The sequence below is a fragment of the Mauremys reevesii genome, linkage group 10 (assembly GCF_016161935.1).
Source record: "Mauremys reevesii isolate NIE-2019 linkage group 10, ASM1616193v1, whole genome shotgun sequence".
In the NCBI taxonomy this organism is placed as follows: Eukaryota; Metazoa; Chordata; order Testudines; family Geoemydidae; genus Mauremys; species Mauremys reevesii.
In genome coordinates this window covers 38587726-38606047 of record NC_052632.1, presented here as the reverse complement: position 1 = coordinate 38606047, position 18322 = coordinate 38587726, and the positions used below count along the sequence as shown (strand labels likewise).

General features: G+C 47.3%; 1 protein-coding gene across 1 annotated transcript; it reads right to left on the bottom strand.

The window, feature by feature from the left end:
- Positions 1–2398: 2398 nt before the first annotated feature.
- LOC120374160 (cytochrome P450 1A5-like) lies at positions 2399–14781 on the bottom strand. The gene is made up of 7 exons (XM_039493477.1): positions 14656–14781; positions 9191–10055; positions 7975–8101; positions 7372–7461; positions 7163–7286; positions 6310–6396; positions 2399–4446 (listed from the first exon to the last, which is right to left on the bottom strand). The coding sequence occupies exons 2-7, from the start codon at positions 10034–10036 to the stop codon at positions 4140–4142; spliced, it is 1581 nt and encodes a 526-aa protein (XP_039349411.1). The 5' UTR covers positions 10037–10055; positions 14656–14781; the 3' UTR covers positions 2399–4139.
- Positions 14782–18322: the final 3541 nt, after the last annotated feature.

The following is an 18322-nucleotide window of genomic DNA, read 5'->3' as shown; positions in this document are numbered from 1 at the left end:
GAAATCTGTATAGTATAGGGCAGGGGTAGGCAACCTATGGCACGTGTGCTGAAGGCGGCACATGAGCTGATTTTCAGTGGCACTCACACTGTCCGGGTCCTGGCCGCCAGTCTGGGGGGCTCTGCATTTTAATTTAATTTTAAATGAAGTTTCTTAAAAATTTTAAAAACCTTATTTACTTTACATACAATAGTTTAGTTATATATTATAGACTTATAGAAAGATCTTCTAAAAATGTTAAAATGTATTACTGGCACATGAAACCTTAAATCAGAGTGAATAAATGAAGACTCGGCACACGACTTCTGAAAGGTTGCCAACCCCTGGTATAGGGTAAAAGCACACAAAAGACCAGATTTCACAGTCCATTACATGTTTTTCATGGCCGTGAATTTGGTAGGGCCCTACTTATTAGTGCATATGTGAGTTCTTTTATTGTTTTTAGTGTGCTTTCTGTAATGCTTTTTACTTTAAAAATAAAGTAGGCTTGCTTAGAAAGAGTTGGATGGATGGCAACTTTTATCTGCAGCAGTCGCACTGTTTCCATCTCTGAAGAGAAAGTAAGCAGGCCTGTTTTAGGCAGCCTGTCTTTGCTGGGAAATATACAGTGAAGGCAGGGAACTCTTCAGCTTGTCATACCCTAGTCAGAAGGGAGAGAGACGCAGGTCTCCACCCAAGAGAGGTAATATCTGAGGTACCAGAGGCCTAAGAGTGAAGACCCTTGCTGGCCCACTGCGGGGAAATACAGGTGAAGTTGCTTGGAACTGTAATAGTCATGATAGTTTATTCAACTCTTAAGCATTTTGTTAAGTTGGTCCAATAAAAGATATCGCCTCCCCCACCTTGCCTCTCTAATATCCTGGGACTGACAACTAAAACTACACTGTGTACAGCCATGGAAGTCAAAGGGAAAATTTTCAACAGTGGTGCAATTCACCCTGGACAGAGGGCACCAGCACAAGGCTTATGCACCAACTCAGTTCTCAAAGTAGGGCTTATGTGGGACCTGAGCTGATATGTAGACGTTGAACAGACCATCTATCCAGAGGAAAACTTCACCTTATTGGAATAATGCACTTTTAGAATGAATTTTCAGTTGAGGAATCAACTGTGCTGAAATTCATGGTTTTGGGGGATTTGTACAGTTTTGGGACTAGTTGGGGGTCATTTGAATATTGCTGACTAACAAGGGCTTGCTTCTTCAGCAAGAGAGGCCAGTTTAGCACTTTTCTTCACTACAGTGGTCAACTATTTTTTACTATTCAACTTGCTCCGGAGTTAATAGACTAAAGCATAGTAAGCGTGCTTGAGGCAGGGGTGGCTCCAGGCACCAGTGCAGCAAGGTGCCTAGGGCAGCAAGCCATGGGTGTGAGGCTGCCTCATGCCTGCAGGTGGTCTGCCGGTCCCGCGGTTTCAGGAGTAATTTGGCGGCGGGCACGCCGAAGGCGTGGGACCGGCGGACCTCCCGCACACATGCTGCTGAATCTGCGTTACCAGCGGACCTCCCACAGGCATGCCGCTGAAAGCTGCCTGACTGCTGTGCTTGGGGCAGCAAAATACATAGAGCTGCCCCGGCTTGAGGGTTCCAGTAGTGGTTTTTGGTGTCACTGCTTGGATGTGTTTGAGTATATACGGGGTCCCAATTCTTCATAATTGAAGTAACTTCCATTATTTACACTGAAGGTGTTGTATTACCTGTTTAAGGAACACGTAGCTTCATTAAAGCAGGGTCTCATGTAACAACTGAGTTGCTTTGAGTTGTCCTAGAACCCCCATGGCTCTGAACAAGTCCAATCTGTATGGACATTTTCATAGCATCAAGGGCTAGGTTTTGATAAGGCTGCATATGTAATTTCAGCCACAAAAAGTGTGTGTACACAAATTTCTAGTGGGATGTCCATGTGCAAGTTAGATGCCACTGTGTATGTGCAGTTTTCTGAGAAATCTCTCATATACTATGACTCCTTGCGGCCTGGTGCAGTCTATATTTACTGCCAAGTTTCAGTCACTCTTGTGAGTTGCCTGTTTTGAGAAGGAAGTTATGCAGGGAGTAGGAAGTAATACATAGAGAAAGGGAAGTGCAGAGCACTAGTTGCAAACCAGATTGTATCCCCTGAACCATGCAGATGCATCCCTTGGATTGTTATGCATCACCGGCTGGGACAGTGTAGACAAGTATCTAAGAGGGAACACACACACACACAAGGATGAAGCATTCTGTGAAAGTCAATCATTCATAAACTATGGTCTTTGTTCCATTTTATTAGTCTCTGTAGGATTAGGCCTGACTTTCAGTGAAAGCAAGAGCTGAACTGGCTTTATAGCTCATGGTACATGGAGAATTTTTGACTCTATGACCTCAATAAGTATTAGATTAGGCATTAATATAGCTGCATTCTCTGTATGCAGAGCAAAGGCCTGATCTAGCCTCAGTGAGGACTTCAGAATTCCCATTGACTTTAGTGGCAGGACTGTTCCTACAGTGAGTAACAGCTGGCTGATATCAGAACAGAGAAGCTGGATGCAAAAGTGCCTAAATCGGGCCCCTGAAAATGAGGACGAGATCAGTAACATGTGACTGAGTTTGTTGGAGTTACCTATGGCACACAGACTTTCAGGCAACAATCAAGAGCATCTCATGTTAATGATTATTATTTCAGAGATTTTCTACATGTACTTCTTAGATATTTTATCAGTTAAATGAAACTTACATACAGATCACATTTCAGCCAGGTACAAAATAAGCAAGCCATGAGCATGGACATAAGCTTCCTTTATTTGTAATGAAGACAACTACTCTGGATGGACATATGGAATACAGCAGAGGTTGTCAGTACAAGATAGAGTCCCACTTACTGTCCCTCCTCCCCTTTTACTAGACTGAACATATAAATCTATTACCAATTCTCTCTAAAAACTAGTTTTAAAGAGCAGCAATACACAGTCTGAAGGCAAGTAATGTCTTTGGTTTCCCCTCTCACTGTCTATCCTTTGTTTTCACCCATTTTAACTTGGGACTTTGAAAAAAGGCTTTTTGTTAGATGAATAGACCTGGTCTAGTAACACTGCTGACTTAATATGATTTTCATGTACAACGGTATCAAGTTGTTTGCTAGGGGTTATTTACAAATATCCAGACAATTGCCAAATATTAAAGGAAATGCTCACAAATCCCAACAGTTTTATGAATTTTCTTACAAGATAAGCATGTTTCACTATTCTCCTCTTTAAAATATTTCAGGGAGAAGGATAGATACCATGTGATTTAGCTGACCAGCCACACAGCAGGTGACATTTCTCTCTGCAACACTTAAGTTCACATAAGCCTTGAAAATAAGACTTAAGTAGTGCATGGGTATTTGAGCTAGCTCTCTGCCAAAAGATGCATTTCAGCCAGCACAAATAGATTGGAAATTTCACAAACGACTCCTAATCTGAAAATTATTCATCCCAGCCATTTAGGAGAAGGCTGGTTATGTTTCTCCTCAAAACCTTTAGACAACTGAGATGAGCCAGTGAGATTAGAAATAATGTCTGCAAAATGTGTTCTGTTTACAGGTTATACATCTGATTCTATATTCAATATATATTTCACAGCCATAGCCAGCTGGTTACATTTCAGAGATAATCTTAGGCCAAAATTGCTTATTCTAAACTAAGGCACACAAAAAAACCTGGGTGCCTGTCATAAAAGAACTACACCTCAGGGATGTTAACGGAAGTTCAGCAGAGAACTCAAGATACTCAGTGTAAAACCTCTCAAGATCAGCTGCATGATCAAAGCATGTTGCCCGATTCTGTTGTTTCTACAGGTAAGAATGATGGAGCTGGCTAATTGAAGTGTCAGATGTCACTATAGGGCATGCTCCTCAGGGCATACTTGGCAGGCGTTACCAATTTTTGAGTCATTTGCAATACAGTCTTTGAATGCCAATAAACAGCTGCAGATAGAGTACATTGACATGTCAGATATGAGCAAACCTCCACTATGTCAGTACAGATGCAGAGTCAACATGGCTTGTATTATCTTATGCTCTAGAGCATGTCAGCATTCAAAGTGGTCTTGGTGGTAGTTTCCAAAAGCCAAACTATTGTGATGTTGCATTTCCCTCTGGGTCCTAGCAATGAGAATCTGCAGCTCACCCAGATTTCTTCACTTCAAAGCGCTGTTTAATCTGGAAGTGCTCACACCTCTTGTGCTTCATGGTCAGTCCATACTGAGGTGTTATGTCGGCCCTCTCACCATCACATACGCTGAACTCCAGTTGCTGGAGCAGGATGGTCAAGAAGAGGAAGACCTCCCACCTGCCAATGGACTCACCAATGCACTTCCTCTTCCCCAAGCCAAACGTCATCACTTTCTCACTCTCTGCCCTGTTTACTTCAGTCCCTTCAGCATTGAGGAAACGCTCTGGGTTGAAGATAGATGGATCTTTCCAAAGCTTCCTGAAATGGAAGGAGAAGACGGTAGTTGTACCATCATCTGAAAGATTACTAGGAAAGCAGGCATTTCAGCATGAATAGCATCAGAACAGACTCATGTGAAACATGGCAATAGTTTTCAGCTTCACATCCCACTACTTTTACTATTCATTCGTGCTCTTACCTTTAGCACTGCAACAAAATCCTCTGTGTCAAATTCAGCTCTGGTGTTACTTACTTGAAAGTTCATGTAGTTACACCAGGGATGAATTTAACCCATTATGTTAGTGACCAAAGGCAATATAGTTTCAGCTAAGGGGAAAACAAGTCATTAATGGGCTCAATTTTATTTTTAAAATGATGATTTGAGGTTTCATAATTTGAAATTTTCCTGGAAAAACCAGTTGAATCCCAGACCATCCATAATGGACCTATCCAGTTTTTTTTTTAAACTCAGTTATACTTTTGGCCATCACAACATCCAATGGCAGTGAGTTCCACAGGTTAGTTGTGCATTGTGTGAAAATGTACTTCCACTTGGTGTTAAACCTGCTATCTATTCATATCATTGGGAGACCCTTGGTTTTTGTGTTGTGTAAAAGGAGAAACAACAACATTTCCCTATTCAGTTTCTCCACACCATTCATGATTTTATAGACCTGTCATTTCCTCCCCCATTAACCATATCTTTTCTAAGCAGAACTGCCTTAATCTTTTTAGTCTTTTCTGGTATGGAAGTCATTCCATACCCTTTTGTCATCTTTGTTGCCCCTCTCTGAAGCTTTTCCAGTTCTACTATAGACTTTTTGAGATGGGGCATCCACAAATGGACATAGTATTCAAGGAGTGAGTACACCATCGATTTATATAGCAGCATGATGATATTTTCTGTCTTTTTTTATCCCTTCCTAAATAGTCCCTAACATACTGTTAGTCTTTTTGATCATTGCTGTGCATTGAATGGAAATTTTCAGAGAACTATCTGTGGTGGCACCTAGATCTTTGTTTGGTGGTAACATCTAATTTAGAGAAGGAGAGAGAAACGGGATTTTCCCATATGCATTACTGTGCACTTATCAACGTTGGATTTCATTTGCCATTTTGTTGCCCATTCATCCAGTTTTGTGAGATACCTCTAACTCTTTGCATTCAGCTTTGGATATATCTTGAATAATTTTGTATTGTCTGCAAACTTGCCACTTTGCCCCCTTTTCCAGAACAACATGTTGAATAGCACAAATCCCAGTAAAAATTCTTGGGTGACCCACTGTTCACCTCTCCATTGTGAAAACTGACCCATTATTCCTACTCTTTCACCAGTTTCTGATCCATGAGAGGACCTTCCCTCTTATCCCAGGGCTACTTAGTTTCCTTAAGTGCCTTTGGTGAGGGACCTTGTCAAAAGCTCTGAAAATCCAAGCTTACAATATCAACTGGATCACCCTTATCCAAATGTTTGTTGACTCCCCTAAAGAATTGCAAGATTGGTGAGGCATGGCTTTCCTTAAACTAGGTTAAACCTAGTCTAGCTGCTACCTGCGGGCCCACTATGAACAACATTAGTTACTGTGGCATATGGGTGCAAGGAAAGGCTAAAACATTAGTATCTAAAAGCCACACTGGTCCCAGTTCACCTCTCACAAGGTTGAAAGTCAGAACTCCATTCGAATCCATGGAATTCTACTAGCGTTAGTGAAGAGACTAAAGACCCATTGTTTACCAGTCGTACAGTAAATCCTCAGTGAGGTCACTCCGCCCCCACCCCAAAAGAAAAGAAACATACAAACTTCAACCTGTTTACAGACTCACCTAGGTTTGGCTTATTGATATAAAGGCATTGGAACAATTTTAGCACCAACTCATTTTATTTGGTCTGACTGAACTTACTCATTGTGATTGACTTGCCACTGGTTGATAAACACACACAGATCCTTCGGGATGAAGTAGCCATTCAGTACTGTGTCTTTCGTTGTGCTGAAAGAAACAGGGGTTGTCTTAAGTTTAAAAAAGCTGCAAGGCCCCTTTCAGGTGAATCAAAGTGAGGTGACAGTTCTAGAGAAGTGTCCTGTTTTATGCATCTTATTTGCATTCCTCGGACTTGTGTTAGGTGATGCCCATCCTTGTTTGTACTTGCAGTGTTAATTGTGAACATTTCTGGGAAATGGAGAACTTTCAAACTCACGTTACTAGCAAACAAAGTTCCTGTCACAGGAAACAAATGCCTGTAGAAGTGATCAGGTGACATGGTTTGTCCCAAGGAAGAGAAGAAAACATTAAGACACTGTGCTATAGCTCTTAATGGCCCTGCATCAGGTGAATTGGAGGGTCTGAAGTGAAACTAACTGTACTTGGGATTCAGCAGCTTGCTAACAACAACCAGTGCAGCTACACCAGTACAAACCCCAACTAAAGCCACCCTTTGCATCACAGCTACATCAGTTGCTGAATTGGAGTTAATCCCACATATAGATAAGGCTACAGGAAGGGTTTGAATAATTAATTCAAATGTATTCCCCCCCTCATTCACCTTGAGGAGTGAGGGTGCCTTTTGCACTATTCCCACAGAGGAGTATGGGTTACTTGGCTTCATATCGGGAGGTGGTTAAGGGGATAACAAGGTAAAGAATTCTGTGTTAGTCTGCACAGGAAGGGGGCTGAGTCAGAAGACCGTTCTCACCGAGCAGCACAAAAAAAAAAAAAAAAGGGGGCACAAACCAGCCTTGACAGTTACAGCACTTACCAGTGAGGAATGGTGAAGGGCAGGAAGGAGGAATGTCTGAACATCTCTAAGATAAAAGCTTCTGTATAAGGCAGCATGGGGCGGTCTGACAGTCTGGGTCTCCTCTCTCTGCCAATCATCTGATCTACAGGTTAGAGTGGAGGAAGTTGTTTGGAACCCAGCCTTCAAGACAGACCTTGAAACTTTTATAACTGAAAGCATGAACCTACCTAATTCTTCCTGAATCTTCTTCTGAATTTCTGGATATGTCACAAGATACATGAGACTCCAAGACAATGCAGTTGTCACAGTGTCAAAACCTGGATAGACACAAAGTAAAAGCATTTAGTCATCATGTGAAGACGAGTCAAAGGAAATTTACAACCCCATGACTTTAGATTTTCATCATTTCTTGGCCAATTTTGCATGTTGTTAATGTTAGCAGCAGTGCTTTTTTGTTTTATCAACACTGTGAGGTTAATCAAAAATGTGGATGTGCCACAACTTAAATTCAAGGGTGTTTGAATCAAAAATTTTAGTTCAGGCCCATCTCTAGTAGTTTTATCATCCCAGCTCTGGATTGTCAACACTAAACAGCAGTACACAACTGTCTCTTGAGAACTTGTTTCACGGCTACAGTTCCTACAAAGTCCTTCAGGGGGACTGAATTGCCAAAGACTTTATTCAAGAACTTCCAAGCTTTCAGTTTGTAAAAATTTAACTGAAGTATCCTTTACGCCTCAGAGAATGAGAGTTGCATGAATCAAAGGCCTGAGGATAAATTGGAACCAAAACATCTGGAATTGCTTTGATTTGAATGCAAGTATTTTTACCAGCTCCAAAAAGGTCATTGACAATGTTGACAATCTTCTGATCAGAGAGTTGAATTTTGGCAGATTCATCCACTTTCTTCTCCTGACAATGCCCAATCAGGGAGTCAGTGATGTCTCGAATATTGTCCTGAAATAGGAAAGTCCACAGGTTGCAAAGGGTACCAAATTCCAAAACACTAAGGCAGTTAAATAGGAACAGTCCACTGCTGGAGGGAGGAAAGTCTAGTGCCTCATTGACACAAGTGTGTGAACTCCAAAGCATGATTATACTGCAGGTTCAGAGGTGCAAATAAGCTTTTCTCCCCTGCAGTTATTAGCCAACAGATAATGCTATTTGTCCCAAGTTATGATAATAGAGAGAACTATATTACTTCCTACAGCAGCTATGAAACTTAGATTTAAAAAAGTATTATAATCAATTGAAAACATTTAGCAATTATAGCAAAATATAGCAATCAATGCCTCTAAGTCGTCTGTTTGTAAGAAATTGGGTTTTAATTTGCAACGTTTCGGTGGGAGAAATACTATTTGGCTAGAGAGAAGATGGTGCACGATCTCCACTACCTCTTCTCTAACCTCTGCTTCAACTGATATTTGCTTGAGCCAGAAAGCAACAGAGAAAAGATAATGAGCAGACAATGAAGGACAGAGCAGGAAAACCGATGCAAATGAGTCGCCTCCAAGCCAGTTACTCAGGGCCAGTGCAAGGATGTTTCACGCCCTAGGCGAAACTTCCACCTTGTGCCCTCCCCCATCCCTGAGGCGCCCCCCCTCCAACCTGAGGCACCCCCCACGCGGCAGCTCCCCCCCTGCCCTGAGGCCCCCTTCCGCCCCAGCTCACCCCTGCTCCGCCTCCACTCCGAGCATGCCGTCGCTGCTTCACTTCTCCTGCCTCCCAGGCTTGTGGTGCCAATCAGCATAGGTGCCGCAAGCCTGGGAGGTGGGAGAAGTGAAGGGGCCACGGCGTGCTCGGGGAGGAGGCGGGGCAGGAGTGAGCTGGGGCGGGGAGTTCCCCTGTGTGCCCCCCCTTACTTGCTGCAGGCATCCCTCCCCGCGCTCCCCTGCCCCAACTCCCTCCGCCTGAATGCCAGTGGCTACCGGGGCGGCTGAAGATCCAGCTGCCGCGGTCACTGCCAAAGAAAATGCCACTTCCCAATCCTAGCACCCTAGGTGACTGCCTAGGTTGCCTAAATGGTTGCACCGGCCCTGCGGTTACCTTATCAAAGCTGCTGTAGTGCTCCTTAACAATCTTCTGCAGAAAGGAGTCAAACCTCTTATTGAGATCCTTGAAAATTTTCATGGTGCGGCTAGGGAGATACTGGAGCACTGGGATGAAATCTGCAGGGTTGCCGGAGGCAGCCACCTCCCCAAATTCATTGTTCAGGTTTACCATACTGAGCAGCTCCTGGTCATCATGGTCATAACGCTTGCCAAAGCACATGGCACAGATGACATTGGCCACAGAGACCACCATGTACCGATATGGGTCAAACCTCTTCTCTTCTTCCATCAGTTGCAGGAACTTCATTACTAGGTAGTCAGCTTCTTTGGAGACATGCTCCTCGAGGAGGCAGGTGGACGAAGAGTTGGGGCTGAGTGAGACAGAGAAGGTCTTCAGGGCATTCTGGGCCAACTTCCTGCGAGCTCTCCACACCTCCCCTGAATCAGTGCTGAAGGCCAAGCTCTGGCCATCTCCAATATTGCGAAAGCTGTAGAGATCAGGGCGCCCCATGAAGTCCTCCCCTTGCTTCACCAGGGCTTGTTTGATGGTGTCCAGCCCACTCAGCACCAGCACAGGTCTGGTGCCAATCTGTATCTGCATCACATCTCCATATGTCTGGCTCATCTGGGTCAAGGTCAGGTGTGGATTGCTCCCCAGCTCCAGCACGTTGCCTATCAGGGGGTAACCCCTTGGTCCTGGGAGCCTCTTCAGCCCCTTGGGGATTTGCTGCCGGAAGGATCTGATGACCATGAAGGTCAGACAGAAGACAGCTGAGGCAATAAGGATCTCGGTGACTGAGATAATGCCCTGGCTTCCCACCGGTGACATTGCAGCCTTCATATTCAAGGGACTAAGAACCCTAAGATTAAACAAAAGATAGATAAGTAAAGTCCAGAAGGCACCTCAGGTTGTAAGGCAGTGTTATCTGATGGTTACTTCATAAAGCTAGCAGTCAGGAAACCTGCATTCTAATCTTGGTTGGGGCACTTGCTTTATGATCTTACGCAAGCTACTTAGGGTTACATTATAATGCATTGTACTCAGACTGAGTAATACTTTTCTGTGAGTTGTCCCATTGATTTTCCCACTTTGCACTTGTGGGGTTTATTCAATCACTGACTTTGTGGACATCACTGCCTTTTAAACACCCCCACAAGATATGTAAATATATGTGCAGCAAAATACTCCCCCTTCATCTTTACCAAAGAGGAGCTAGGATAGGACAGTTAAGTGTTGCTTTCTAAACATTATATGCTACATGTTGTACAGTCAGGTTCACCAAGTCAGTAGCATTGGAACAATTTTTATAGTAGGGGTGCTGAAAGCCACTGAACAAAATAGTAAGCCCTGTATATGATGGACATCACTTCAAGCCAGGGGGTGCTGCTGTCCCCCAAGTTCCAGCACCCCTGCACTAAGTGACAATATTCATTGCCTTAACTCTAATTTACATAGTGTTCTTATCAAGATGCAGTTGCAAATTTCATTGCAACATCTATTTCCCAGAGACTATTTCTACATGAACCACATTACTTTAAATGACCATAGTGAAAAAATTTGCCACATTGATTTTACTCCTAAATGATCCCAGGACCAGAGATCTTGCTCCTTTCATCCCAAGAGTTATAATACCTTACATTTATATAGAAGCCTTTAAAGGGATCCTAAAACATTTTACATACTATAGGCCTATGACAATGTGCAGTTAAGCAGCTATAAACAGAGCTTGTTGGAAGCTAGCACCCTGGTTGCTAGGTTATGTCTATATAGTGTCGGAGAAAAACTCAGTTCTTGCTTTTTCTTTGGGTGCAGCAAAATCAAATACTTTATTATTTCTCAAGCAATTGCAATAGAGGGAGGGAGTGCCCTAGGACACACAGTCTCCCCAGTCCCGGACAGGTCTCTCAACAGGTAAACAATTACAGCAAGCATTATACCTTTGTTACAGACAACAACAAGCAATAACACAGACAATAATGAGCAACAGCTGCATTTTGTTTATACATAGGCCATCCTGCTATCTTATTTTTCTCACTTCTAGGAGATGCCAGTCTACATATTTGGTTATCAGTGCAAGGTCGTGACAACTTCTCACACAGTTCTTTCCCACTCGCCTCACACCATCATCGCTTCTACAAGTCTCGTGTCATTAGGGTTACAGCTGGCCTAACTCTTGCTAACTGCTAGCCTGACTCTTGCTAACAGACTGTCATGCATTAAGATCCCTACAAATCCTTGTTAATTCTTTCCCTACTTTCACAACAGGGATAAAAGCTGCAGCTGTCCTAGGTCAGCTGACTTGGACTCAGGCTTGTGGGGCTAAAATGTGCTGTGTAGACATTCAGACTCAGGCTAGAGCCTGAGCTTTGGGATCATCCACTCTTGCGGGATGTCTCGGAGTTCCCAGGCAATACTCTGGAACTGCTCCCCACAAAGCCAGTCAGGACTTTGGGGAGCTGCCTCTCCCTTGGAGCAGACTGTTTTCAGGGCAAGAAGCTCACACGGCTTCATCTCCTGGGTCTCCTCTTGGAGCATTCAGCATCCTCTGCCCCCCTGTGTGCTTCCCACAGCAAGTCCACCCCGGCAGGATCCTGGGGAAGCCACAGGGTCCTGCGCCTCCACTTTGCAGTCAGACATGACTCTCAGCCAGCCAGTAAAACAGAGATTTATTAAGATGACAGGAACACAGCCCAAAACAGGTCTTGCCGGTACAGACAACAGGACCCCCTTTAGTTAGGTTCATCTGGGGCCCCCAGGGAGGCCACAGCCCCATTGGGAGGCCGGAGCACTCCCCTCCATTTTCCAGCCAGCTTCCAAAAAACTCCCCAAACCCCCTCCAGCCCTTCCTCTCTGGGCTTTGTCTCTTTCCCAGGCCAGGAGGTCACCTGATCTCTTTGTTCGCCCACACCTTTAGCATCCCCCTGAAAGGGGGGAAGGGCCTGGCCATTAGTTGCCATGGAGACTTCGTCACACAGGGTCCCAGAGCTCGGACTCCAGCCTGAACCCAAACATCTACACAGTAAGTTTTTAGCTCTGGAACCAGAGCCCTGAGAACCTGAGTCAGCTGAGCCAGGCCAGCTCTGGGTTTTTTATCCCTATGTAGACATACCCTTAGATACAGCACCCAGGGTATGGGGTGTAGAGTAGGAGGGAGTTAGGTAATTTGAGCAGGTTTGGAAGGTTAGAAGAGATCACGTGGATCTGTAGAGAACCTGGTGAGTTAATGAGGTAACTAGCTCATCAGCTGGATAGCCAGGAGAAGGCGGCAAGCAGCATAAAAGACCTAACCTGGGCACAGGAGGTGGATTCCTAGTTGATGCTATATTCAGTTGGTGTTATACTTGGCACACAAGGGAGAAATAATACAGAGGCTCTGATGGATTACATATGCTGTTTAATTCACCCAGGCAGGGTTTCCAGGAACTGAAGGGGGACCTGTTTACAGGGCCACATTCTCCTCCTCTTATTCATATGGTTAGTGAGTCCCATTGATTATCTAGGGGTCATCACCCTGTAGCATTCCACCCCAGCTCATCTAAAGAATGCATGCAGGGTTTTGCTTAGAATAGCCAAGAACTTCATTGCTGAAAGGTTGCCATTTCTGGAGTGGAACATCATGGTTCCCTAACAGGCTGTAGCAGCATTATACCAGCATTTCCTAGGGGACTGAAGAGAAGGTGCCTTAATGACTTGGAGCTACCAAGGGGAAATTCTGGGGCATAGAAGGTAGTTACCCAAGTTATAATTTGGCCCTAACACTGGGTCTGATGGCTCTAGTCTTGCTGAGAGTATCACAGGATGCAGGACTTGAGTGTTTTATCTCAGTTTAAGATCACCTGGAATATGCACATGCAGAAGGGAGAGATGGGGCTACCAAGATCTCTGTAAGAGTCTTAGTATGACCACACCACATTTCTTTATGCCAGGGGGGAAAAAGGTGTAATCTGAAGGCAAAGCCTAGTTCAGCTTTAGCCAAGAGGCTTTGTTATAACCAGTATGTGCCTCTCTCCAGAAGGGTCTATTGAATGAGCAGCTGTCTCTCTACTTACAGCACCTGTGCATAATAGCACACACAGATTAGACACCAGTTCTTTTCATGTGTTTGTTTCTAACACACTACATCTTATCAGTTCCAAAGAGCAGGGTATGGTTTATAGTGTCACTGATTCACCCATTAAAGATTGACATAGGGGAGGGAGTGCCTCTCATTTCCACAAAGGGAGAGATGTAAGCTAGTGAGTGAGGAAATCAGTCCAGATTTTGCCATCTCCTAGTTCACACTGAAGGAAGAGAGTCTGTTCATTCACTGAGAACAATGAGATGATGGGTAGACTCTTTAAAAGGGGTCAGTTCTCCTGGGTGGGAGGTGCTGTTTTTAAGTCACCAGGAAACCCAGACTAGACTTTTGTGCCCATCACTGAATGGACATTTGCTTGTTTCATGCAAAACCAGGAACAGTCTTCCTATTTGTTTAGTGAAAGGAAATTATGAGAGACTAGGAAAACATTAAGCAGCGGATATCCACGCCTACAAGCAAGCCAGGCAATTCGCAAGGAAGACACATCTTCCCTGAAGAACCAAGGCACAACGGGCAGAGGTGGATCTGAAAATAAGGGTCTCCCATAAGATGTCCTCCATTCTAAATGTCTTATCTTTGGGGACATTTAAATCAGACCATCTGAATTGATCTAAAGCAAATTTGTGGGGTTTAGAACAGTTTTGCCAGACACTATTTGTCTCCATTTCTTGTTCCTTCTATAGGGAATCTCTAGGTTTTGAGTCATCCCCCCCCAACAAGCATCCCATATTGCTTACTCATCTGAATCTTAAGGAAGAGAGGTCAGAGCCTTAATATGGGAACCCTTTGGAGAGCTCCTCTGGTACACCCACACATACAAACCCAGCTTGGCTGGAGTTCCCTTAACTGATGAGATTCCCATCCAGACAAATAAGTCAGTAGCAGAAGATTTAGGGCTCCATCCTTTTGCTGTTGAATGGAAGTTTTGCTAATAATTTTGACAGGAGCAAGACCTCGCCCTTAATAGTGCCAAAGATATATCCCTGCAGGAGGCTGGATATGACTCTTTGCACGACTTCTTGCTTGTGAATGTGGGAGACAGAGTTATAACTGCCCCCATGGTATTTCATCTGCAAGCTACCTGCTCAGGGGGGTAGGGTATCATTCCAGCTATTAGGTTCCACTCTGATTTTTTGCAAACAGTCTTGAGGTCGACCTGATAATATATCACACGACAGCCCAGGACTCCAGGTAATTTGAGCGCCTAACAAATTCTATCACTAGTGGGGGGGGGGAGACTTTTCTACGTTATATGTGCAAAGCCACCAGACAGCCACATTTATCTGCACACACCCCACCACCCCCAAAGCGTTTACACTGCGGCTGGATCTGCAGAAAAGCACTGCGGAGACGGGCAGCGGGGGAAAGCAGCCTGCGGTACCTGTGCGTCCCAGATGCTTGGCGCAGCTTGCCTTGGAGATCTCTTCTGAGGAGTCGGGTGCTCCTGGGTGCAGCTCGGAGATGCCCGGGGTCTGCGGCTTGTTGGGAGAGGGTACAAAGTGCTCCTCCCCAGCAACTTGACTGAAGTGCCACTTTTTGCCAGCTTTATATGCACCTCCTTGCATCCTGATTGGCCGAGCATCCTCCCGTCACGTGACTAAAGTGTGCACAAAGCTTCCAACGGCAAAGTAATGACTAGCAGCTCCATCCCCATCATAACAACCGCTGTGGTTTGCAATGGACAGGATCCCTGGAGAGCGCCAGGGATTCGCTCCGAGCAGCAGCGCAGAGATGTCAGTGCCAGAAGCAGGGGCTCTCCAGCGCAGGGGCCGCTGCGCCTGCTGGAGGAAGCTCGGGAGAAAGGGAGGTTGGCTCAGTCCGTGCAAGAGCGCGACTCCTCCATCCTGCTTCTGGAAACCCGGATCCCCCGGCCTCGGCTGCTGCTGGTCCTTGAGCTCACTAGCTCTGGGGAGTCTTTGCTGGCAGAGGGGGAGGCGGTCGGGTCGGGTGGGTATCTCTGTGCCCGGAGTCGTGAGGGCTTCAGGAGCTCAGCTCAGAGTGTTTCCGAGAATGCTGAATGCGCCTGGTGGCTCTGGTGCGCAAAATACGCAACCAGTCCTAACCCTCCAGCCCAACAACCCTGTACAGCAACACATCAGTATCCAGGGCAGAGGCTGGCGCCCCCTGTGCCCTGCCATCTCTTCTATTGCCCGGTGCAGTCCTGGGGAGGCGGGAGTCACTAGCCCCCCATGGCGAGGGGATGCCATTCCCGCGGCTGTCACTGTGATCTGTGAGAGAAAGAGGTGGTGGCGGTAACCTTTTTATTGGGCCAACTTCTGCTGGTGAAAGAGACAAGCTTACACAGAGCTCTTCTTCGGGAGATCTCTGTGCAGACACCCTTCCCCTTAGCGCAGACAGCTTAGCGCTTCGCTTCTCATTCTCCCTCGCCAGTGGCCCTAGAAGTATCCTCCTCTCCTGAAGTTACTGACCGGCTGCTCTGTTCCAAGGGACATTCTCCCCACAGGACATTGGCCCCCAGTGAATAGGAGAAACCGCATTGTCTTTTGATTTCTCTCGGAAGGGACCAGATATTCATACCATTGCAACTGTAAAGAGAATCGACCCGGGTTGCCTTTGGGGAGCGGCCGGGGAGGGTGTTGAGCAGAAAACCGACGTGAAAATGCCTTTTATTATTAGAAAAGCGGGGGTCTGATAGCCAGCCCCAAGGATTCCTAAAATCCCGAGGGCTGGGACATATCCACTAATTAGCCACTGAGCCGATTAGAGACAGAGGCAGATCCACAGCCAGTGTGTTTCTATAAGCGCCTGTAACATGCGCAGGCGCAGACAGTAACCTTGGGACGTAGGGTTCGTACTTGGAAAGTTTCACGGCAGGGGTATGGGAGGAAAGCTCCATTTACACACCTTCTCCCACCCCCACGTCTCACCCTGGAGGGGACCCGCTGCTCTGTTCCTCTTTCGTTTGCCCCATTTCATCCCAGGGCTGCAGAGTAGGGGAGCAAATTTCCCTGATCACTGGGGAGCAAAGTTTTCCTGGCCCTGGAGCGAGGGTTCCGGGGAGTTGGGGGACCGGGGAAAGAGGGGGCCGGACTGTGCGCCCAACGCAGGCAGCAGCTTTCTGCCCCTGAGCCGGGCCAAGGTAAAGATTGATGAGGTTCGCGTGAGAAGCGCTTTGGCTCCGTTTCACCACTTTCCCCGTGCAAACAAGCCGGGGGAGATTGGGGAGCAGAAGGGGAGGGGGACCTGCAGGGGGATGAGGCGGTGGAGCAGGGGGAGGGGAGGTCACTGTTCCAAAGGCACCTTTTGCAACGTGGCTGGAGGGACCATCGCGTGAGAAGGGAGCAAGGGCAGATTAGCAGGAGCAGGGGACTGCACGAATGGGCAACCTGCGGGAAGCCCCCGATCCCCACGGAAAGCTCCCAGCAGCCACAGCAGCCCTGCTCACGCGTGGGGGGGATACATGGTGGGCTTTGACTGACAGCACAGCCAGGTGCTGCTTCCACACTAGCCAGGTCTCTCTTAATTTGCAGTTAAATTGAGTGGGCAGTGGGAGAGACATTACGCTAGGCGCGTCTGCAATATCGCCAGCTAATGCAGGGTCCGACCGATCCGGGTCCCACTGAAGTCATTGGGTAAAAACACCCCGCGGGAGGCAGGATCGGGCCCACGGAGTATTCACTCCCATAGGCTCAGCCGAAGCCCGGGCGCCAACCCGGTTAAAGAAGGGGAGCGGCTGGAGAGTTGGGGGTGTGGGATGCGCTGCGCTGCGCTAATGGAAAGTAACCTGGCTGACTCCCTTGAAAACCTGGTCCTGCTCCCTTTTAAGTCGATCGCAAAACTCCCTTGGCTTTCCGTGGGAGCAGGATTGGGCAGCAGGGCTGGAGTCCTGCCCCCCCGACGGTGCGGGCAGCCTGGAGGGAGGGATGAGCTGCCTTGCCTCGCTCCCTATCCCCCCCGGGCTGTGCTGGGGAGCGGACAAGGGGGCAGCCCTGAGCGCCGGGGGATCGCGTGAGAAGGGGCCTCGAATAATTAAACTCTCCGGACAAACCTGTAACGCCCTGGTCACTCAGTCACGCTATGGGAGGGCTCTTAAAGGGACAGCGCCCTGTTACAGCGTGTTCTCTATTCTCCCCAGCTGTTTGTCAACGGATGGCTTTGGGGCAGGATGCTGGAGGGGCGGGAAGGAGCGTGTGTAAAGAGCTAAAGCATGTTCGCATGCAGAGCCCGCTGCTCACAAGAAAACGGGCGGCGGCGGCGGGGGGGGGGCGTGTTTACAGTCCCTGTGTATCAATATCCTGTCAACACCCCTTGAGCTAATTTCCCGCACGCAGGCACCTGCCAAATCACACTCCAGCCGCAACTCTTGCTGGGGAACAATTACCCAACGCCCAAACTGCCGCTTAGCATGCAAGGCACATATAACCTGCTGCCAGTGCTGATAGCCGCCACGCCACCCCCTAGGGGGCTCGCTGGCTGTGCCAGGCCTGAGACATGGGCGGGCTGCAGCAGAACGAGCTCGGGCAACTCTCCGGGCAGGAGGGACCAAGGAGCTCTCCAGGGCTGCCCAGTCAGTAAGGCAAAAAGGCCCAGCGGAAGCGTTTGCTTCTTGAAGAGACAGAGGCAGGGTCCCAGGCTGAAGACTGGCTCAGGGTGAGGGTGTGTTCAGGTGCGTGAGGCTCTGCTGAAGGTGCCTGGCACGCAAGGCTGATTCCTTGAACTTGTCCTCATTAACCCTGGCAGCCAGGAGCAGGGGCGGCTCTAGAAATGACGCTGCCCCAAGCAGCGCGGAGCGCTGCGCCGCCCTTCCCCGGTCCCGCGGCGGGTCCCCTCTTCCCGCGGCTCCGGTTGAGCTCCTGCCGGCATGTATGCGGCAGGTCCACCGGAGGCCGGGACGAGCGGACTGGGCTTGGCAGAAGCTGGGAGCTGCAGCTAGCAGTAGGGAGCTGCTGATGCAGCTTTGCAGGGGAATTGGGGCTGTGTGGGGGAGTTTAGCTCATTCCCCTCCCCCAAGACCCATATAAACGATTGCTCTCCCAGGCTGGAGAGCCGACCAGTCCTGGCTAATCAGGCTGCAGCCTTCAGAAACT

Excerpts from the sequence above, each read along its gene's own strand:
- LOC120374160 (XM_039493477.1), bottom strand. The coding sequence starts at position 10,036 with ATGAAGGCTGCAATGTCACCGGTGGGAAGCCAGGGCATTATCTCAGTC. Across the intron at positions 7,462-7,974 it reads CAATGACCTTTTTGGAGCTG|GTTTTGACACTGTGACAACT; the intron begins GTAAAAATACTT and ends GTGTCTATCCAG. Across the intron at positions 4,447-6,309 it reads TGGCAAGTCAATCACAATGA|GAAGCTTTGGAAAGATCCAT; the intron begins GTAAGTTCAGTC and ends CTTCCATTTCAG.